Source organism: Mixophyes fleayi, chromosome 5 (genome assembly GCF_038048845.1).
Source record: "Mixophyes fleayi isolate aMixFle1 chromosome 5, aMixFle1.hap1, whole genome shotgun sequence".
Taxonomy (NCBI): domain Eukaryota; kingdom Metazoa; phylum Chordata; class Amphibia; order Anura; family Limnodynastidae; genus Mixophyes; species Mixophyes fleayi.
This window is the reverse complement of record NC_134406.1, coordinates 207,243,089-207,266,801: the sequence shown is the minus strand read 5'-3', so window position 1 is coordinate 207,266,801 and position 23,713 is coordinate 207,243,089. Positions and strand designations below refer to the sequence as shown.

The following is a 23,713-nucleotide window of genomic DNA, read 5'->3' as shown; positions in this document are numbered from 1 at the left end:
CTTGAGGACTATATTACATGCTCTCTCATCTCCCTGGCAAACAGGGGCAACGTGAAGCCCTGTTAATCTTTTTGCTAATTACATAGGCCACACAGAAAAATGTTTAACTTAGTGACAGGTTTATCTTCAAATGTTAAGTATTACAATTTCTTTCACAATCAGTTTGGATCCTAGTACATTTATTACATCTGATTCCTTTTTATTGAAAGCAATTTCTTTGTCATGTTAGTAAGCGTTTTAAAGAGCTACTTCCACACTTGGTAATAAAGCAGCACAGTGAAGCTGGTGCATAGCAGACAAAGCTTTGAAGGTGAATTCACTTTTTAATCATAAAATGTATTGTGAAATCTAAAAAAGTTTGTTCTATTATAAAACAATGATTGAACCCAACGACTAAGCAGTTATAAGTAGTCTACAAATGCAACGCTATCAAAGCGTTTGTAATGGGTTAAAAAGACTCCTTACATATGCTATATATAATATTTAAATCATTAAGTGTAAAATTTTAAATATCTGTAGTCAGATATCTCTGGGTCTGTATTTTATAAATTATTATTGTGATATATAAGTAGTTCCCAAGTTTGCCCTCATGTAACTTTTTAAGAAAACCTACAGGAGGAGATGAGGGCTCTGCACTGGAAAGTATAGTGAATGCACCTTCAAGATTATTAACTGTAGCAGATAAAAGTCAATGGAATGTTTAAAGTAAAAATCCCATATAGCACATGAATGGATTATCAAATTGATGCACTTTTAAAAAAAAACAAAACAAACCACTTGATATGAACCAGTTACCTCCTCATGAGGCTTGCCATCCAATAACTGTGTGTCATACGTCTTTGTGCCATGCTGCTCCTCTTGAGCATAACTAGCTGCTGAAGCATCAATAGCCCCATCGTCCTCTTTTACAGTTTCCTCTGTTAGTGCAGTACCCTCACTCCCTTTCAAGCCAGAAGCAATGATTGCGTTTGCCAGCGCTGTGCCATCTATCTGCTCAGCAGCCAGGTGAGCAGTATCCCTGCTTGCATGCATATTCCCCGTCTCCTCCAAACTGATTATCCCCTGCACAACCTTCTCTGTCGTGGTCTGCTCTGCGTCCTCTTGTACGGTTCTTGTGCCACTCGACTCCCATTCTGTTTTTGTCTCAGTTTTCTGCAAGGAGAATGGCACACTGTTAGCCAAACACTATCAACATGGTTAACAGAATATGCTAACTTTAAATGCAATTGCACAATAACAGATTTATGTGTTTTTCATCTGATATTTTTCATCAGTTAAAGATATTTCACAAATAAGTCAAGTTATACATACCTTTGTATATTTATATATTAAACTAGGGTTAAAGGACGACAAACGACAACAAACCTCTATCAAGCAACCGTATTTTGAGAATACTTTAACCAAAATACTTAAAAGTAGCTTATACTTAACAGATTACATTTGAAGGATCATTTCTATATTTAATCCATATACACCAATACGATGGTAAGATGCTCTGCAAATCATGGTTATTAAGTTACACAGTCAGCAATGTAGCCGAATTCAAGTATTTCAACTTATTAACTCTGCAGTGCCAATGGTCAGTTAGTTCTCATAGCTCTGCTGCTTGCCTACCAAATTGTGTAACACTATACGAGTGAAAAGAAAATCTCTCTGGGGTCTTACTTGATAAAGAGGCAATGGTAGTCTATTGTAGTCAAGTAGATGCCGCTAAAAACAGCATTAGTTTGGACTTTATAACAGATGGCAGAAGAAAAATAAGCGATGATTTGCAAACCACATTATCATCCGTAGGTGTATTAATTAAAACTAGGCGGAGTTCCCTTGTAACCGCTGAAGACCTGAAGTTAGTGGAGCAAAGTTTTTTTTTTTTTCTTTAACTATGCTACAGAGCCAACTTGCATAGGGATAAAAGTTGAAGGGTTCTGAAGCTATGAGCTGGAGCTCAGCTTCTATAGCGCCTTCTCTTTCTTCTAAGTTAATATTTTGAAATTAAATGTTAAATTAGCCCAATATTTCTATCCAATTAACAACGGCTGGAAAATTTCATTACATATACTCCATTTTCTTACAAGTGACACTAAACCTACAACAACAAAAAAATCTATTTATTAATAGCTCCAGAGATACAGCAACAGTGTGGGGGGTTGCTCAGGATCAGCTCCGGAGCTATAATAGGGTTTCCTGGAGCTGAGAGCTTGTTTTGGCTCTGGAGCCAGGCTGGAGCCAGAGGTAAACTAATAAAACCTGACTAAAGCCAGAGCTGTCCAACCTGGAGCACTACCAGCACTATCGTCGTGTTAATCAATTTAGATGGAAGGTAATATTGCTTTCTTAAGATGTGCTACCAAGTTCATCCTATCTTGCATGAAACTCTATCACAATTTGTACATAAGTTGCCCCAAACTCTTATCTTGTTATTAGGTTGTGATTTTAGATGCAACGTCTCCCAAATCACTAGGTACATTAAGAAGCTCAGTCCCACTGCTCCAGGAGTGATGAGTGATTAAATTGAACTGTACTTATGTATGTGCTTTTGTATGCTGCTACAAGTATCAATAGATATAGTATATACAGTAGACGTTCAATTAAATGATGAATAATAAGACCCAAAGTGTTGAAGTGCAAATTTAGTATCTAATATAAAACATTTTTGTGTTTTATGAATACTCAACAGGTCACCAAATTAAGTGTTGGAGAAATTTATTTATGTTTATACATGTTTTGAGCCAATTCATAGAATTTAGAACCATTGCACTAAAGCTTACTTGTCAAATATAAGTATTTTATATCTCCTTTGCTTCTCGTTTTATGTCCCATTAAATGCAAAATGCTTTGCAATAGAATTTCCATTACATGGCATCAAATAGCCAGAAAGCTGCATAATTTTATCCTCAAAGATATATTCACAGTATATATTTCCAGATACATTTTATCTGTGTATCATTTTACAGCATTATCTAAATGGTTTAAAGTGGAGCAGTGATTGTAGTCCATTGTGTTGATGCAGTTACAGAAATAGCAGTGTCACAATACCCTCTCCTTTCTGTGCACAATTCTAAAAGCATAAACAAATTGCAAGCAAAAGTTCTGTAATGAGACTAATGAGCACATCCAATCAGCAGCCACCTGAGCCCAGTTTTCTGAAGTAGCTGTAACCCCTTCTATGAACTCAGATGGCTTTCTCGTAGACGCTAATAAACTGTAGATATCAGAACCTTCCATGAGTTTGTCACCAGAGGATTGTTTGGTCTAAACAGACAAAGAAATTAAATGTCATATTGAGAGGACAGAGACAAATATAAGGGAAAAACAGAAGAACAGACAAAGACATTGAATGAATAACGACAGACAAGTTAGAAAATAAAAATGTTAGATGGGTTACAGTGAGAAAAGTTGTAGAGCGGTTTGACCAGATTTATATGCACTTTAGGCCCCCAGCAAGTGAGGAACTAAGACTATTTGCATACTTAAATTTGTGAATGGCCGGCAGAGCATGGGGAAATTGTTGCTGGAGTAACTGGTTGCATATCCCTTAGAAAAGAGGTAGGCAACATAAGGATTTGTCAGCTGTTGGTTAAGAACAAGAATTAGCAACTCCCGCCAGCCAGTCTTTGAAGTGTAACTAGGTATAAAGAAATGTTTTAGACTAAAGCTATAGGAAAGAGAGAGAAACAATTGATAGACATGAGGTGGAAATGATCACAACACAAAGCCACAGACATTAACAAGACAACTGTACAACACATGAGGATATCAGGGAGAGAAGCCATGAAGGTTAAGGACATGGCAGAAGGAAAATAAAATTAGCACGTCTTTATTGCCTGTAAGAAAAAAAGCTGGAAAGCAGAGGGCCCTATTCAACAACCTATATGAAATATTTTATTTCAGTTTTTTCAGTAGAGAAGATTCATTAGTGATATACAATGTGAGTTGAGTTGGATGCTGTTCGTTGTAGCATTGACATCCAAATAAGGTATCGACGCCCGCATTCAGTTAATACCATTGCTAACGATTTAAATGTACAAATACAGTTTAAAAAGTCCTTTGTGTGTCATATAAATTGCCTAATACTCAGTTATATCCCAAAGGATGCTTGAAGTATTTTATATCACTCTTTATGCAAGACATTAGAAACTACACAATCATTTATTTACTTATCATTGCTATTTCACTCATATAAGAAGCAAACCAGCAGCTATCTGTATTTTGAACTGTTCATAATTAAATAACTAATAACAGACAATTAATATCTCACTATATATTTGGCTAAATGAAGTTTTGATGTCTTTGTACGAGTGACAAACTTATTAACTCGCTAGTTAATACTATTAAAAAAAAAAAAAAACACCTTTATCAGGAGTAAGGGGAATTAATATTTAATTTTAACTGGAGATTCCCTTTAATATCTATTCTGAGGTGAAGATTAGTTTGTCCTACCTGTCCTCCTCCTGGGCACAGAAAACCTCTTTCCACAACATGTGATTCTGGTCTTCTTGAATGCACAAAGCTTTCTCAGACCTTGTTGAATAGGGCCCATAGCTGTTAGATCTGGGATATTGCTTGCTGAAGCACACACTTATTAAAATGGCAAGCCGCTACATTAATACAAACTTAGTTATTGGTTCTTTTATGTTCAGATATAAAGCCTTACAATGCCCACTTTGGAAGCAGCGCTGATTAAAAAAAAACAAATGAATAAATAAAAGTTGCCTGCCAACAAAAAGCTAAGCCACACTTGAACAGAAGGGAATTGTGAAGCAGGGAGATGTCTGCAATTCATGCTTTTTATTGTCAGGATTGGGAACAAAGTTAGTGCAACTTGTTACCACCACTTTGGATGCAGACGATTCAGTGACATAGTGAGCAGTAGCAATTGTAAAAGGTTGATTTCTTGTGTATCGCCATTCAGATAGCTTCTTGTCTTTCCAAGTGGGATCATCTGGCTTAATGATTTCATAATCTGGATATCCTGTACTCTTCTTAGTGGTCACATCTTCGATCAACTTCACTCCCATGTCTACATCCTGGACCTTTCTCAGACTCTCTTCTATAGGACTTGCAAGCCGAGAGTCTGATTCTTTAATGGTGGCCAGTGACTCTGACATTCTCCGTTTTATGGTTGGTCCCTCTGGGGGTTTCCTCCCCTTATCATCGCTAATGACTTCTAGGATCTCATACTCTCCTGCAGCTGTAGTTTTTTTTACAGATTCAGAAATGTCTTTTTCCAGCTTTTGACTGACATCAATAGACGAGGGCTGCGATACCTTTTCACCTTCTTTACCTTTGCTTGTCATTGTTAGAATCTTACCAGACACAGCGTCGTAAGACTTTCCCAATGTATACATTTTCTGTCTGCTTTCCTCTTCTCTTGCTCTAATTTCCATTTTCAAGGCATCCAGACTGTGAGTCCCAATAGGACTGGTCTTATATGTCCCAGCTGGTTTGTCACTGCTCACAGTTGTCACCTTGTAAGTGATCATGCTTTTTGCTTCACCATCAACTACCTTAGTGGGTACTTTGTCTATAATAACCCAATCCTCAGTGCCCTATATGTGAGATATAAAATCTAAATTAGAATGTATCAGGCTTTAATTCAGATTTTATGGATCTGTACTACAATAGCGTCTGTCTATGATTGCCAATGTTATATTGCACATAGTGTTTAATATGAAAACTGTGCACTAGTCGAATTAGTCCTAGATTACAATAAGGACTCACTTAGGTAATGGACTAATCCTCTAGTCAATTACTTTTTAGCTGTAGTTTATGGCAATACTGCATAATTCACAAAGACTTGGCTCATATTTACAGAGGAGGATTATGTCTAGATTAAACGAATAGAAAATAACCTCTGGGGATGATGGGATAGTTTTCTGCATAATGATTTGATGAGAAGTAGCCACAGGGCTGGTGGCTCTTGCTTCCTGAAGTTTCTTCACTATGTCCCCTGGCTAGTGGAAGAAAAACCAGTAAGAATCCAAGAATCAGAAGCATTTTACTTGAATTCAAATGACAGCAGCACGTTCAATGGTGCAACATGGAACAAGCGCAACAGATGTTCAAGTCTAAGCATTAAATAATGAATCCACTTAGCACCTGCCACATACATGCAGTGGAGGCAACAACTATGTGGAAGTGCAGCCATTTTGTGGGCTGAACCATAATAATCCAGTCTATTAAATCACATGTCTGTTATTGGTGTTCATTGAAGTGATAATCTGCTTTCTCATAAATAATAGTTCAGGCCACACAATGGCTACATCCACTGTGTAGGCAAATGTCTATTTTTTTTATTTTTTTTTATTTTAATACTTGTATGTTAGTTCCTTCTTTTCTTATCATAAATAATAATTCCCTATATGTTATAAAGATTTTTTTCAAGGGGTGTACTACCTCACTGTAGCCTGCAGATGTCAACATTGTTATTTGCCAGTGGAGACTTTTGTAATAACTTTATACCATATAACTTTATAAAAATGTTAAAAGCGATTAACTGCCTATAATGTGCATATAAGTGAAACCCTCTTGTTAAAGATCTACTCCTGCCAGGATACATTTTACCCAGGAACTCTCCAACTAGATCTAACTAGAACTGAAAGATATCCACCCCTCTGCCACTCACTGTATGCTGTGTACAATACTGGACAATAATGAATACTAGACAAACATCTAACTGACACTCAATCCAGGGCAGTTGCAACCGATTGGTGGCCTGACACACACTGAGAGGGGGGAGGTTATCCTGGGAAAAATGGATCCATCTCCTTCAATCAGCATGTTGTTTGTAATGTATATATTGCATTGACTACTGACTAATAACATACTATGCCACATACATATACAATTCAGTATATATTCACCAACCTCAACAAAGAAGCAATTGAGAATAAAAAAATATTAATTATTGCACTATAAATAACTTTTATATTACAGTCAACCACTTACTGTAGACACTAAAGTCTAATGCATGAATATTAAGCAACAGAAATAATCCAAGACTGAACACTCATACATATACAAAGTGTATAGAAAGTATTTGGAAATTTCTGAAATCAAAATAGATTTATTTGGGAATTTTTACTACTGATCAACACAAATATGAAACAACTCTAATGCAATTCCTTAATTAATTACAAACCGAAAAACCCAGTCAAAATGGAATACATAAGTAAACACTCCTTTTGCTAAGACATCTAAATAACTCTTGGTGTATAACTCCCAACTTTTGAAGTTTGGGATAAGGGACAATGTGAATACACCGCAGCTTTGGAACATGTCACGAGGGTGTGTACAACACTTCCAAATACTGATCAGCTCCCAGACACATTCAACACACCCCTTCAATACCGTATGCCTCTAATATGTAGAGCAGCAGTGAACAGGAGATACTGCCTAATTTCCTGTCCCGATTAGGATGGTGGGGCAGAGCACTCAAATTGGGACTCTCATCTAAATCGGGACAGTTGGGAAGTATACTACAATCATTTCAGTAATCACATCATTAATGGATTGTACAATAAAAATGGTTTAACTGATTTAATTTTTAATTATTACTTAAAGCTCGTTATTTATGATAGCAGCAAAACAAATCACACAAACATCATACTTAAAAAAGATCAAGATAAAGTGTTAAATAATTAATAAATAACATTAATCAAGTCATCTTTCAATAAAATTACTCTTTGTTTTACAAATCTGCCTTACTGCTATGTTTTATATATAACCTAGGAATAAAGGGGAGGAAAGGAGATGATGTGGTGAGGAAGAATGGTGTAATGGGGGAGAGGGTGACTCCTGGTGAAGATTAGTATGAGCTGGGTAGGGGAATGATTATATTGGTAACAGGGATTCCAAGTTTTGCAATATGTCTTGATAGTATTGATCAACAAACCAGAAATGTATTCCATAGAAGAAAGATATCAAATGTAATTAATTAAAGCATTGCTAGAGGGAAGCACTGTTTTCTTCCAAACTCTCCCTATTAGGTACTCCGCTGCATTACATATATGTAAAATCAGAAAACATCCATGGGACAAGAAAAGCCCTTCACAAATCTGTGCTTTATTGGACGGTGGCAAAAAATAAAAAATAAACCTTAAACAAGATGTAAAACATAAAATCTTGCCTAGAATTTTTCAGAAAGCATGTAGTAAATCTACGTAATAAGTGGAGGAAGCTTCTATGGTCTGATGATTCTAAAGATTGAACTTTTTGGCCTAAATGATAGGCAGTACTGCATGGTGAAAGCCCAACACTACATATCATCCCAACAACACTATTCCTATCGTGAAGCATGGTGGTGGAAGCATAATAGTATGGAGATGGTCCTCTGCTTCAGTCACTGGAAAACTTGTCAAATTAGAGGGCAAAATAAATGGAGAAGAATACAGACACATCTTGGAGGAGAAACTGGCGGTGACTTATGACATGGCAGAAGATTTATAGTCACTTATAGTCTGTTTATTTTGAATAGGTAATTATTAGAAAATACATTGTAGAGTATTTTCTGCTGATCAGTGGTAAGAATTTCAGAATTAGCCCATTTTGATTTCATGGCATAAGAAAATAAAATTTAAAACATGCCAAATAACCACTGTATACTAAAATGATAAACAAAAAACAAAGTGACAATTAACTGTTTTTCACATTAAAACATTACTTATTTACCTGAGATTCTAACATTGAATAGCTTGTCCTTTCCAAAGAAGCACGTCTTTCTGCTTTTTCTCTTTCTTCTTTGGTCTGCTTGGAAAGAAACATGCCCATCAGTTAAAATTACCAGTGATACCCTTTATTCCTTGCCATTATAGTGCCGGAAATAGAGCATTAGTTACTCATCTCATTTACCGACGGCTCAGAATATGCATTAAATGGCAGAAAAGCAATAGGATAAATAACCTTGTAAGACAGAGAATATTCGAAGTGAAAAAACATCCATTTAAGCTTTACGATGTTACAGAGCACTGACCGGTTAATGTCTCCAGTGAAAAATCTATTTGCAATTCCTACTGATTTATCCTTGAATGGTGCAGTAGAGGTCACTGACACTTTCTGTATGGAAAATAAAAGCATATACACGGTCTCTATATTTACTTTAGAATATTTACTCTCTAAGTCACTATTTGTTATGCATGCTTTGACTAGCGATCACATTAAAATACATATGTTTTTATAAAATATTATTAAATTGATACATTCTAGAGGTGTGGTTGTTTTTGTTATATTTCGTTTCTGTACAGCAGCGGTGAGCAACAGGCGGCCTTTACCTGGGGCCCCCAGCCTCTTGCTCCCAATCTCATTATAAGGGGCCAATTAATTTCAGCCATGTTATTCCAAGCCTGCGCACTATTACCGTTACTACGGTAACAGTGTGCAGTATTACTGTTAGTATGGTAATTTTTAATGCTGATTTTTGCTCGCAGCCCACAGGGCCGTGAGCAAAAATCCAGGTTTAAATTTTTGTATTAACAGTAATACAATTAGCACCCCGTTATTTCTACACTAACGTGTCCAAATTGAATTCCCCACTGAGAGTCAATGGGACAAGCTGACTTTCTTTTCAAGAAATAAAGGGATATTAATACTGTACCCTTTCTGCAGCCAGTTTACAGTTTATGATCTTTGCAAACAAGATTTTTAAAAGGAAAAAAAAAAAAAAAGTGTAAATGAGAAGGAAAAGAAGAAAACTGGCTTGGGACACTTGTTATTGTTTCACATGCTATGTTCTGTGTTCTTTATTCTAATTTACTTTATTTTTTTCTTTATAAGTTAGATATTTTTTGCTAGTTCTATTTGTAAATGAATTTAGTTAAGTTTGTAAATAATACTCCAGGTTCTTTTTTAGATTGCCTTATTTATTTTACTATATTCTTTAGAAAATAAAATGGAAAAAGACTTTGAAACCTAACAAGACAATGTATAATGGATTATTAGGGGGGAATTCAACTGACCATGTTACTTGTGAAAGTAACCCGTACACTATTACCGTTCTCTCAAAGCTGTGAGCAAAATCAATCAGCATTGAAATTAACCGTACTAACAGTAATAATGTGCACTATTGCCGTAGTAGCGGTAATAGCGCACGGGCCGCGTTACTTTCACTAGTAACACAGTCAGTTGAATTACCCCCTTGGAATGCTTTATTTGATACATGTCTTATTGTTATTTTTTTCTTTGTATTATATAGAGTAATTTTTCTTTAAAAGGGATACTAATAATTTGATGTCTCAATTGACTGTGCACAATTGTTAAAGGAATACTGTAAATGTTAAATAGGTTATCCATCTTTTAAAGCCTTCAGCGACTTGCACATGCCCTCAGACTTTTACTAGACAAATAACTTTTTCTTTCTAGGGGCTTTCAGTGCTTTTTATCTATACATGTCCTTCAGAGTTAATTATTATCGTGCCCTAAGATACAACATAATCTGAGTTTTAGTTACATTTGAGAGTTGTTTTCAAGAGAAACAAAAATAGTCAACCCTGCCTTTTGACATAAATATGTGACTAATAAAAAAAAAAAAAAAAAGAAAAGAGAAGGAAGAAAGGAATTTAAAGCTTTGTAGTTAGTAAAAGTTGTAGGAAGGCATGTACAAGCAACTGAATTAAAGTCATCTGAATGTGGACAACCCTTTTAAAATTAGCTATATGTAAAACGTAACCTAAGAAAAGGAAGAAGTTTGTCCTGTTACTATTTCACAGGATATAGTGGCTAAGATCCAAAGTTCCCCATCCCTCGACAAACACACTCACAGTACATAACTGACCTCTTCAGGCACAAGGGGTTCAATCATAGGAGATTCTTCTTGCCTCACAGCAAGTCGGACGGGAGAGGTAGAAAGCCGTTTCTCCCACTCACTGGCCGCTGCGGTGTCTGTTGCAGTTTCCAAAAATGTCCTTTTCAGCTCACTAATATTAGTCTGATGTTTCATCATATCTTCTTGATTCCTATCAAACTCCTAAATAAAATAGAATCCCCACAAATATTGAAATACTTATATTACTCAACACCCGCTTAGCTAAAAAAACAAGCAACAAATATTGTCTTATTAGCAGAAGTGCAGCTTCCGATCCCTGTCATAAGCAGTACGATATATTTTTTTTCTTAGTGATGTTTCATTATCTACAGCTTGTGTTGACTATGCTACTAGTTGCTTGGTATTCCAGCCATGGAAGGGTGATGGAGAAAGGAAAAGAAGATCTGTTAGTATCAGGCTCACCAGGAAAAAGTAGCTGACACTAGTATCACAAAACTACAACACAATCTGGTGAAGAGTGAGACTTCAAGAGGTAATACCATTGTGATGTGTAAACGTATAAAGTGAATGCTAATAAAAGAACATCAAAATACGTTGCTTATATATGTTTATAACAAAGTAAAACACAAAAATGCAATTAAAACATTTTCTAAGCATAATAGGTGACTAAACAGACACTGAAAGTCCACTCGGTTCACAAGGAGGTGGGGTGCACTCAGACCATGCTAAAAATCCAACACACAAATGCATGCAGTGCTATGTACCGATACCAACCTCTAACATTAGATTACTATGTTTGACATATACATTTTCACCCTTTATTCGCTTAATGAGACTATTCTGGAAAAGTGAAGAGAGGGAACATTAAATACACACATAATGTTGGACAATGACACTGATGCACTGATGTTCCACATATACCAGACAAACACTAAATGTTATAAAACAGAACCATAGAAGCTACACTTTTTAAGAATATTTACCTGAGTTTTTACATCTGCATCTTCTTCTTGATCCGACTGGAAGCATTATAAAATATTAAATATAAAAGTTTTTTTTGTATCTTTATATTGCTCATTCTTGTCTATATCTATATGTCAACAATCTATCCATATTGGCTATACACAATGGCGAAAAAATGGTCAAGAATACCGCATGCAACACAAACCCATTGAAGAAATATTCTGGTCATTTTGCAGACCTCTCTTGAATTAAATATCTATTGGCTATACTTTGCCACTTTTGTGGTTGCGGTAAAACCAGAAAAGGATATATTTTAATTAAAAATACAAATATTGCCACCCTCTTGTTCAAAGAAAATGAAAAAAAAGTTCAAACACTACAAAATAAATCTTTTCTTAAATCTGATATTGTCCAGCACCCACAGTACACTTCCACCGAGCAAAGCCCTGAAAACCCCCAGAAAAGATACATGAGAAAAACTACCTCCACTGCTCACTAGCTCTGTCTGGGGCTAAGGTACTGGAACCAGGCATCCCTAGAGTTCCTGTCAGAATTGTCAGAAATAAATATTTTCGGATTGAATATTTTGAATAGTTGACTGGTCCAACTATTCATACATGGAGTCAGCGAGACTTCCGATGCAATTAATTTAGCTTTGGCTGGTGCTAGTACGTCGAGTGGCTGTTTTTACGTTCTTTTTTCCTTTGTAAAAATAAAAAAAGATAATGTTTGTAACAAGAGGGGATAATATGAAGTCTTTTTTTTTTTTTAATTAAAATGTGATTTAACAAAACAGTTGTGTTTTCTTAAAAAATAAACAAATAAAATATTTGTAGTACTATGAATATACCCATTCTTCATAGTAATATAAATAGTAAAGTTCTAAAAAAAACAAAAAATAAAAAAAAAAACCTCATAACCCACCTTCCAAAAACAAAACCATTAAAAAGAACCCCCTTCAACACACAAGTGCCAGCCACTAATAGGTGAATGGCACCAGGAGTCTCATTAATTCCAATTTTGAATAATTGGAAAGGCCAATCAAATTTGAAATAAAGAAAATGTTTCAAACCAACTAATCAGATCAGGGGAGAAGGGGCAATTTCGACCAGGATATTTTTTAATTTTGTTTCATTAGAAAGTGTTTATCTAAGAGGTCAAGGTGTGTTTATTTTTAACTTACTCTTTTTTTTTTAGGTATAATGGACAAGAGTCTTTGGGGTAGATTTACTCAAGTGTGGTTTTACCAGACTGCACTAAAATATTGTTATTTTCTTGATCCAACTTTATCCATATAGAGAATAAAGAAAACTGTGATGGACGGAAATGTACCTTTCACAAGGAACACCCAACGCAAAACTGATTAATCTAGGGCAAGCCTACTTACTTAATAGTCAGGCAGTCAATCAAGAGTTATTTATCTGTGATTGGCTGAGCGGTGTAGAGGACTGGACATTGATGCTGAGTAGGCTGGGTAATGGAAAGGGTAAACAGGATTTTTACACATGGGATTTAGGGGTTTCCAAACTGAAACACACAAGATGAAGTTTCATTTTCAGCCTCCAAGCTGCAGGATAATAAATCCTGCAATTTGGATTTGAAAACTGCATCTGGTGTGTGGCAATTTGCAAACCACACCAACAAACACCCTTTAGTAAATCTACCCCTTTAGTGTTTCTGTCCATTATGTTGGCATCTAATGGGATGGGAAAGGTTGCAACCTGTGGAGGTCCCAATTTATTACCCAGAACCCCACCACCGACGTGGGTATAGAAAAGCCAAGAACTATTCAGTATTGGGCTAGTAAACTAGAAGAAGTGGTGACTCTTTTACCCCAAACTGCAATAGAAGCACCCATTATAGCGGGGGATCCCATGAGATAATCAGCTCAGGCAAGCTAGCGTCGTGACTGGTGATTTCATTTGTAGTGTGGCAAGATGTCCGTTTCTTTTTTTAATACAGTGCCATGGATGCATGGGGTGTTATTTTATTGTTTGGGGTTTTTTTAGGTCTCGTTTTACCATTTTTACCACGCTGGACACCAGCATCTGGACAGCTCACACCACCACTTAGTAAGTGGTATATTGCAAAATTGCTTTTTTTAGGGCCCTTAACCACATACTGCACTCACCTAGCGTTTTACATAAGTACAAAGCATGTAACAACCATCGTCTTAGGGACCCCTCACCATTATACTAAGAAAACCGAGGTGGAAAAGTTGCTACCATAGGGGTTCTAACATTCCTCATTACCCACAGCCCCGGAAAGAGAGCAAGCACTTTATAGGACCACGCTGTTTGTTTGTTTTTTGCCCCAGACACAGAGGCTCAAATCCTGTGCTGCCCAGCCTAGGACGGGTTTGCACAATTACCGGGGGACATTCAGCAAAGGATCTCGCTTATAAAATTGGGAATCAGCCCAGACTGTTTAGCCTGGGGTTGTTCTTCACTGTAGCAGAGGGTCTCACACTTATAGGCCACCTGTTTTAGTGGGAATTAGCCTAGGTTATCAAACACTGGGACTGGTTGAGAATTTGGAGAGTGGAATTACTCTGTCTGATTTTAAAATGATTTATTTGTGAATGGAGCATTCCCATGTATGGCAAAGGCTCAAATATTTCAATGGAGTTGAAATGAATGGAAAAATCTCAATAGCCCTTGTGCTCTGGACACATTTGCAAAGCATTTATAAGTGTTTTCAAAAGAGGTTTACACTTTTGTTTTTTTTATGCAAATGCATCGCCGGTGGTTAACAATCTCCCCTCATTGCTGCACGATGCTAATGACCACTTGCACATCACTGTTTAGTAAGCTACCACACTAGTCAGCAGCAATAAGTGTTGAGTTATGCTAGTGATTATTACCAATTATTAATAAGGGACACCTAAATAATTGTTGAGAGAGATGTCTGTTGTGTTAAAGGTACTCTTTATAGATTACATCTAATTATCTAGGAGATACTTTTTTTCAAAAGTTATTGCTTGGTGATGGTATGCAAATATTTGAAATTTTTTGTAATAATTTTTGCCACTAGGTGGTACTGTACAATTAATATATAACACATATCAAAGATAATAAAATTATATTCTTATTACTCTACATAATTAAAGGCATAATTTTAATAGTGATAAACACTCAAAGTGTTAAGATGATTTGCAAATTATTATTACTGATTACTTTCTGCTGTCTTCTAAAGGAAAATTGGTTTATTTTAAGAATGTATCTAACTTATCTACTTGGGAGCTGGAGATTTTGGCTGAGGTATTAAGTGAGTTGATACCTCAGCAGTCTGAGCTCTCACATCTGCCTCCCATCATCATCATCATTTATATAGCGCCAACATATTCCGTAGCGCTTTACAATCCCTTACCTATTCACTAGAAAAGATCTTAGCAGATACCACTACTGTTAAATTATTTTTACTTTGTTACAACAATGTGTAAGCTTTTTTTTTTTACAATTGTTAGGCAGCATGTGATGGGAAGTCAAAATTGTAAGACATAATTCTATTACTAAGAGAATGTCATAATTCCTTCCGTCTACATAGTGAAACCTGTAGGGGTGGCTATAGTGGGGTGGGGTGGGGTTACAGTATTTACAGATTTAACCGTCATGTGTATAAATCAAAATCACCCATTTATCCTATGACTTAGCAAAAAAGCTAACAAGCTTAATTTTTATTTATCTTTAAAGTCATAAGGCAACAAGAAAATTACAATCAATATTTGAAAACCACCTTTTTATCAATTGGAAAGTATGAAAAAAAGAAAATTAAGAAAAAAGAGTAAGCATCTCCTTTAATAAACAAAAATAAACAGGGAAAGAAGGTGTCTTATGTTCTTGACAGACATGTAACCTCTTTAAGAAATATTGTTACAATGTACTAAAATGGGATCTGACAACAGAAAATGATATACACCAAGTAGCTTCAGATGATGAAAAAGGCAAAACCATAACATCACCGCACAGACCTGAGTAATGTACTGAAACCACAATCACTCAATAGTGAAAAACTATATTTGGGAATAAACTGTATTTCTACACACCTCAGTGGCAGTAGTTTCACCATCAGCTGCTGTATCCGTCTGTTCACTGTCAGTCTATTTTGTTTTACAAGATACAGATTCCAAAACGCAAGCGGGAACAAAGAATAAACCCATGTTGTGAGAAAGTAAAGGTATACACCTCACCACCACAGCCCCTTGTACATTACAGTAGCAAAGAAAAGCAAACAAAAGAGAAAAGCAAAACAACACAAACAGAACAGATTCTGAGGAATACGCAAGGCATATATACATTCTCTGAGATCATTAAATAGTTTTTTTTGTACAAAAAATATTTATGTAGTTGTGTTTTAAGTTAACATTAAGAAGATAAGTTTGTAAATCTATATATACAGATCTCAAAATGCTTAGCTGTAAACACTATATTCCCCATGTAATGATAATCTGTTCTTGGATCAATCTATGTTTTTTGGTGTATGATATTCTTATAGAAATACTATAACAGCCGTCTGACTTTCAGCTCCTCATTTGTAATTGCAGTTTTTGTCTAGCTGCCCGATTTGTCTGCATTACAAAAAAAAATTGGAACATGCTAAATTACTTTAAAAGAATGTTTTTTTTGAACATGTGATAAATAACTCAATTTTATGATTACTGGTAATTAGTCACTATAATGTGCACATAGTTTATATAGCTGTGTATTTCAATAATATCTGTTCTATTCGTTTGCATTATCTGACTATTCTACAACAAGTTAGGCACAGCTCATCATGCATACACTGCTCTGGGACTACAAAATGACTTACACAACATTTCTGGCTTTGACAAATGTATATAGCCAATGTATGTAATGCAGACATGGCAGACACAGAACATGCACTATGTTGTACAGAATGGATAAGAAGGATCAGGCACAAGCTATGTTTATCTGGAAACACTCATCTAAAACGGCTGCTTTCATTTGGGAAAACTCTACAACGGATCTTCCAACACAAACTTTTTAAACTTTTTCTATTACCGCTACATCATGTAGGGTTTATTCCTTTCAATGATGTTGCTTCCTTTTGTTTCTATAATCAATACAAATCTTTGCACAAGTTATTAACCAGAAGCTTCAATAATGTCATAGCAGGGGTTACTGTTCAAATAGTTCCCTTTGTAGTTATTTATAATGTGCACAGAAAATTGTCTACTTTATGACATATATAGATTTTAACAGATAAGAATATATCTTTGTTACCATATAACTGCTCTGCATTAGCGTTGGCTACAGTAAAATAATCATTATTTTTATGCTTCAGTACCTGCCTATCATATGCATCATATTGTGCCTGTTAGCTGATATATAGTTTCACTGTAGTATGCTTACATTCTATAACTACAATCTCTTCATATTAGATCGGTTTCAAAGTCATCATTTCTAACAGTACAAAAAAAAATGCACCCGTTAAGAGGAAAAAAATATGTATTATTTTCTTATGTTGTGCCTAACCCTTGTGGCCGAGGGACAAAACTTCCAAATATTAGCAAGCAGACATAAATGAGGCTCTGAAAGTTGGACCAGCATGGTAGCATTCTAGCACTGTTTAGTACTAATGCACTGAACACACTAAAAGTAAGACGTGTTCTATGCCGAGGTACACACCTCATCATCTGAACTGTCACTCAGGTCATTGTCAAGTGAGGCACTCAAGGAGACCGCCTTGGGCTCCAGGTAGCAGAGGCACATAGCCAAAGGAAAAGAGAGCGTGAGGGCACATGGTACGGAGAAAGAGGCAGAGAGCAGAAAGAAAAAAATGAAAAGAAAGCATGGGACGAGGGATGGAGACTGGATTGGAAGATAATTTTGTAAACGTTCAGGCAGGAAATTGGCTTCAGAAATGTTAGGGAAGGAAAGATAGCCATCGTCATCCAGAAGAGAAGGGAATGCATCTGGAAGATGCAAGGAGAAGGAAAACAGTGTCCCGCCTTTGCCAGCTTGATGCTTATAGCTCATATCTATCTGGTCTTCATCAGGGTATAACCTCCCTTTTTGCTCAGAGTCCCACTCAGACTCATTGGACATCTGAACCATGTCTGTAATTGACTCACATCCCAATGGTTTATGAGAATTCTCCTTACATCTCCTACGCAAACCGTTTGAAGATGCAGAAGGGCTAGAACGAGTGTATGGAGGGGAATGAAATGAGTCAGTTGCAAAACAAGATGGCTGAAGGCAGCAAACAAGGTGTAAGATCAAAAGGACAAAAAGAAAACTGCGATTAGTTAAATGGCATTCTGCATAGTAGTTAACATAATAGCATAACAAATTATCAATATGCTTTAAGAGTATACAACAAAATGATTCACTGAGCAAAAACAGCAATGCATTGTTCATGCAGGATTACATTATGCATTTAAATATGTTTCATGGCATTTAATATATTTTAACAGAAGAGCAATGTGCAACAAAACACACAGAAGCAATTTGTTGCATATGAATTTGGGAGAAAACACACTCATCAATTAAATCAGCTTTTGGTGGCATTTAACACAGAAAGTACTTGTTATTAGTAACACTAACAAAAATAATGTTACTGGATTACACGGTGCTGCTTGTATAAAGAGTGTCTACAAAACTTTAAAATTGCTTAACAATAAACACATCATAAAGTTGCATGCTATGTAAAAATGTTTTGATAATTACACACAGCAAACAGCACAAACATGCTGTAAACCATAGCAGTCAGTCAAATATTACCTTTATTGAGCCTAGTGCAAGTTAAGCTGGGTACACACTGATAAATTATCGTGCGGATGACATGATAAAGGACTGTTTGATCAGATATTGCAAGAGAGGCTGTACGCTCCAACGATCATGTTTTATTGTACCAAAACACATTGCATCTGTTGATTTGTGTGATGATTATGTATTATTGTCATACTTGCCAACTCTCCCCGAATGTCCGGGAGACTCCCGAAATTCGGGTCGGTTTCACGGACTCCCAGGAGAGCTGGCAAATCTCCTGCATCCCGCTACTGGCACTCCAAAATGCCGCGATTCGCGGCATTTTGGACCCGCTACGGAAATGCCGGTTTGTCAGGGCCAAAATGACGCGTTTTGTCGCGCCCGCCCCCTCCTGTCCTCCAGTTACGCTCCTCTCCCGGAAAGAGCTATGAGAAAGTAGGCAAGTATGATTAATGTTATTTTCTCTTAATATTCATGTATGACAATGTGTATATTGTATGTAACCTTTCAAAGTGTGCTTTGCTGACTGACCTAAGTGACCTGTGCAATTGACAAAGAGTCTTTTGAAATTAGACAGGCCCACAGACAGATAAGCATCTCTGAGGAGTTTGTGTATACAGAGGATGTGGACCTGACCAGCCAGGCAGAACGAGCAGAGGTGAGAATCATGCCCTCTGAGATGCCAGACATATCTCAGGGATAGATAACTCACTTGGAAAACCCTGTGTCATTCTGGGAATCAATCTGTCCTGACTGACAGCTAACCTCCAAAGGTGGGGGTGAGAACTATGTTAGAAAGATTTAAAGCAGCTGCCTTACCTAGTAAAATTGTTCATTTCTTTGAGGAGATCTATCTAAATTGAAGTGTGTCATCTTTCCCAAAGTGTGCTCCTCTCAAGCCAGGTCTTAACGAGTAAGTTAGTGACTCTGGGTATATTTCCTATTTTATTTCTGAAACTGATTTGTATGGCCTGTTATTAATGGTTTTGTAATTAAGCCTTGGAAACATTTTTGGGATTAAATAAATTTAATCTAGCGTATTCTCTGTGATTCTTTGTGAATTTACGAAGCCAAGTAAGGCTCATGCTACAGGTGTAGGTGATTTAAGTCTGAAACATTAATAAGTGGTTTTGGTGAAAGCCAGGACACCATAGTAATTCCTTTGTGGTGGCAGAAAAGGTGTATTCATTGGTAAGTGACTAAGGTAACTCCAGACACGGCCAGCTGTTCATATTGTTGTATCTGGGACAGGCTGGGCGCTCGTGACAATTTGGTTTTATAAACTGCCTAAAAATCACAATCAATGATGGAACGATGTTGGGCAAATGCGGAAGTGTGTATGCACTAACAACTAGCAGTATAGGCAGATATCTGTAGAGTGTACAGAGTCAAGATCTTTTCAGCAGATGGTTATGACAGAAGCAGAGCACAGATCTGAAGGTAAATCATGTAGGTGTGTACACATGAATCGGTATGTTTGTCGGGACTTTCAGTCGTTGGTAAAATTGTTATAGAAATCACATCTGAAGTAAAATGCAGTAGTGTATATCCCTAATAGACTAATGAAAGTAAAAGTCTAATTGGTGAATAGCCAACTGGTTACTATTTTACAGCACACTTGTGCTATTTACACAGTTTATCCAGCATGGCCGCAAGTTTTGTGCAAATTGCTCTTTTGTAACAGATTATCCAATATGTAAAACAAAGGGCCAAATTTATTTTGGCACAATTGGAAAATCATGGAATTTAATCCCTAGTGTTCTCACTTTTTTCCAAGATTTTTTTAAAGTAAATTAAAAATGTCTTCTTTTTTTCCAGAGAGCACTTAAAAGTAAGAATACATTTGTGCCACGAAAAACATTTCTGCCCAATTGGTGAGGGTAAATAATCAATAAGCAACTTTTCAGTCATGTACAGCTTTAAAAAAAATATACGATATTTGACATTGCAAATTCTGCGTCCAAATTTTAAAGTCTGTCAGATCTCTTCACAGTACTGTACATAAATATATAAGAGTTTTAGAAACATTTAAGTTTCATAGCAATATATATCACTCTATGTGGATAATTCAAGCTCCGAGCTAAATCTTGCAATTTAGTTTCCTAACATCACACTTTATTAAAACACAAAATTGTAAACACTATAAACACTCCCTTTTTTACAAGAAGATATACTATTTGAATATATCCACAGTTGTAAACAGTTGCATTTTAGAAAGCTGTTCTCTCTGTAATAGTAGTAATAATAATAGTAATTATAATGTCTTTGTTAATATATACCAAGAAAAAGGTCCAGAGCTGTAACTAAAAAATTTAGCGCCTGGGGCTAGAACGAAAACCAACACCCCTAGCGCTCCACTGTAACCAAATAAACCTAAACTATTAATTTCCCTGTGCACCCTTTTAGCTTTTCACCCTGGGTGGTCGCTCCTCTCGCACACCGCTAGTTACGGCCCTGGAAATGTCTATCCTCTCACCGAGTTAGTCGGCAGAAATAAAGGGCATATTTATTGTAGGGCAAAATGCCCTATTGTCAGCAAAAACACTCAACCTACACAATACGGTCAATTGAATTCTCCCCATAAGGGTATAGTTGCGAGTGAGGAGATATGCTGGGCTGTCGTCAGAGTTAAACTTACCCCTCAGACTGTCCCAGTGGTGCGGTAAGGTAACCCTTACCGCTCCAAGTCAATATCGCTGAGGAGGTCGAATATCGCACAGCTGCCTCAGCAAAACTTTAATGATATATTGCAGCGACAATATGTTTAGAATCACTGTAATAAGCTGCAATACACACAAAAATCCTTATCACCGCATGCTCTTAAGTAGGCCCCTAGGACTCATTATTAGCAGTCATTTACATTTACAGCAAGATACTCCTTTTAGAAGTCACTGATGCTTGAACTTTCTTGTAGTCTAATCAAATAATAACAAAGTAAAGCATGTCCTATACAATGAATTCATCAGAAGCTGACCATAAACATGATACTTCACATTTTTGGGGGCTTTAAACAATATGGACCTTTCACAAAAATATTTCACAGTCCAAGAAAACTAGTTTACAAAGATACAGATTTCTAGTGGCAAAAACTAAGAGTAGACTAGGTAAAGTGGATTCTAGATAAGGTGCTCCATGACAAAGCACTTCAAGGAGTGTAACAAGTTAAGAGACTTAGAGGAACCCCATTTCATCATTGTGGTGGCAGAGTGGTAAGCATTGTGGTTTCACAGCAGCTGGGGTCATGGGTTAGATTCCAATCTGGGCTGAATAATCTGACATTTGGATTCATTTCTCTCTATGACAAGTACAAAATGTTACATTTCTGCAGCTACAACAAGTTGCTCAAATGACATTTTAAAGCTTTGTAAAATTACTGCAGTTGTAATGGTAAAATGCATTAGATGATAAATAAATGCAGTGATAAAGCCACAAAGTGAGGTTATCTTTCCTAATATGCAGTCTAGGTATTGTTGCAATTATACAGACACTGGCCCACAATCCTAAGTGCACTGATAACATGTTTTCATTTATTTTGATTGGATCATTATTGGCTATTATGGGACAAACATTGTGATATCGGACCAGCTGAATTCTGACAGTCTGTTCTATCATTGGCTGATAGTGTTTTATTTCTTCCACTAATCTTAGCTTGGCTGCCAGATTTCAGTAAAGCAGTGGAAACCGAGATCCAGCCAATGTACAATGTTGACAGCAGATCAGAGATCAGAGCTGGTGGGAGCTAGGATGGAGGAAAATAAACTACCACCAGCCAACAGGGAATGGACTCTGCATTTTACAGTGGCAGCCAGGAACTGAGTTTTCTAGGGTAGATTTGGCCACCAGGGAGTAATGTATTATATGTTGGCCAGAAAGGACTGGGCTCTGTATTGTACACTGGCAAACAGGCAATGGAGTCTACATTGTATCATCTGAGAATGCACTCGTCTTTCAAGAAGAGTCGCATTTTCACTTTTTCTACAATAATATTTATTAATTGTTATTTGCAGAGTTTCACAAAAAACTGCCCTCTTCAAGCCCTCTTCACCCTTTGTGCCAGTATGTGAAAGTACATTAATATGTATTTGTCTGTCATTATTTGTAATCTCAATTGTACAACTCTGCTGAATATGTTTGGCGATTTATATATAATAATTAAATTAAGCCACAACCTAAACCAATTTTGACACATTGCAAGTTACGCCACATTACTTCCTCCACTAAACGTTCTCCCTCATGACCATCGTGGAATGCTGGCATGTCTGGTATGACACCACTTACATTTAAGATTTACTGGTTTGGGAGTGGTTAAACACCAGAACTTGAATTGTTGCACTCTGATAAGCACAGTCCCAGCACACAACACACATGACTGCAAGAATAAACTGTGCAGGCACACAAAGATGTTCGATTCCTAGTCTTCCTACACTTGTGTATTACTAGATAAATATAAAACAAACCACGTGGCACAAATGAATTGCCCTAGAGATCACTGCTCCAATTGAAAATTAAAATGTTAGCTCCATATCTGAAGTTAGATGGAATGAAGGAACAACACCAGAGGGACTCTGCATCCTGCACCTTTCAAACAATAGAAATCTACAGCATTCGTGCACAACATTTCACTTCTAGGAATGGATAAGTACCTTAGTATCATGGCGTATTGTAGTAACAGTAGTGATAACTTCTACTTTCTTGCGCTTTTCTTCCATCTCATCTTTCTCTTCCTCAACCTTTTTTTCGGGGGTAACCGTTGTGATCAGGTTGGTTTGAGAGATACCCTTTGCTGTGATGTATGGGCCGATGCCCACCTCTGTGGCAGACACAGAATCCTTCATGTACAAGTCATGGTTTTCATTCACTGATGCTAAAAGCAAATATGATATTTGGGGAAAAAATAACTGAGTATGGAATGGTCTGTTAGAAGCAAACAAAAAAGGGCTGAAAAAATGCAAAGTTTGAAACACAGTTGGCAAAGCAATCTTCAAATACTTCATATTATTATCTAGCTTGTTAAAAATGATAAACATGTAAAGGTTAAACCTAGTTCCCTAACCCTAGTGTTGATAGGTTGCATTTTCATGAAAATCGATTTAATCTATAAATTGGCCGTCTCTACAATGATTCTGGTGAAATCATATAAAATGATGGTGCATATAAAATCCTGTTAGGTTAGGGTTTTCCAAATGACATTCTAACTAAACACTAGTAACCGTCCTCTACTCATTGATCTTTTTACATCCTCCACCCATATCCGTTCCTA

At 36.5% G+C, this 23,713-nt stretch overlaps 1 protein-coding gene across 20 annotated transcripts in view; it reads right to left on the bottom strand.

Moving 5' to 3' along the window:
- The window catches only part of EPB41L3 (erythrocyte membrane protein band 4.1 like 3), a 131,336-nt gene that overhangs the window by 14,221 nt on the left and 93,402 nt on the right, over positions 1-23,713 (bottom strand). For 4 of the 20 annotated variants that reach the window (XM_075213339.1, XM_075213340.1, XM_075213333.1 and 1 more), the window contains exons 12-21: positions 23,097-23,317; positions 17,371-17,934; positions 15,768-15,821; positions 11,743-11,778; positions 10,769-10,960; positions 8,671-8,748; positions 5,853-5,954; positions 4,830-5,549; positions 3,130-3,252; positions 796-1,152 (exon numbers count right to left, since the gene is read on the bottom strand). In XM_075213339.1, the coding sequence (XP_075069440.1) occupies positions 796-1,152; positions 3,130-3,252; positions 4,830-5,549; positions 5,853-5,954; positions 8,671-8,748; positions 10,769-10,960; positions 11,743-11,778; positions 15,768-15,821; positions 17,371-17,934; positions 23,097-23,317 (2,447 nt within the window). Of the gene's footprint in view, positions 1-795; positions 1,153-3,129; positions 3,253-4,829; positions 5,550-5,852; positions 5,955-8,670; positions 8,749-10,768; positions 10,961-11,533; positions 11,600-11,742; positions 11,779-15,767; positions 15,822-17,370; positions 17,935-23,096; positions 23,318-23,713 lie in introns of all 20 variants that reach the window. The other 16 variants (XM_075213341.1, XM_075213338.1, XM_075213335.1 and 13 more) reach the window with 16 other exon arrangements.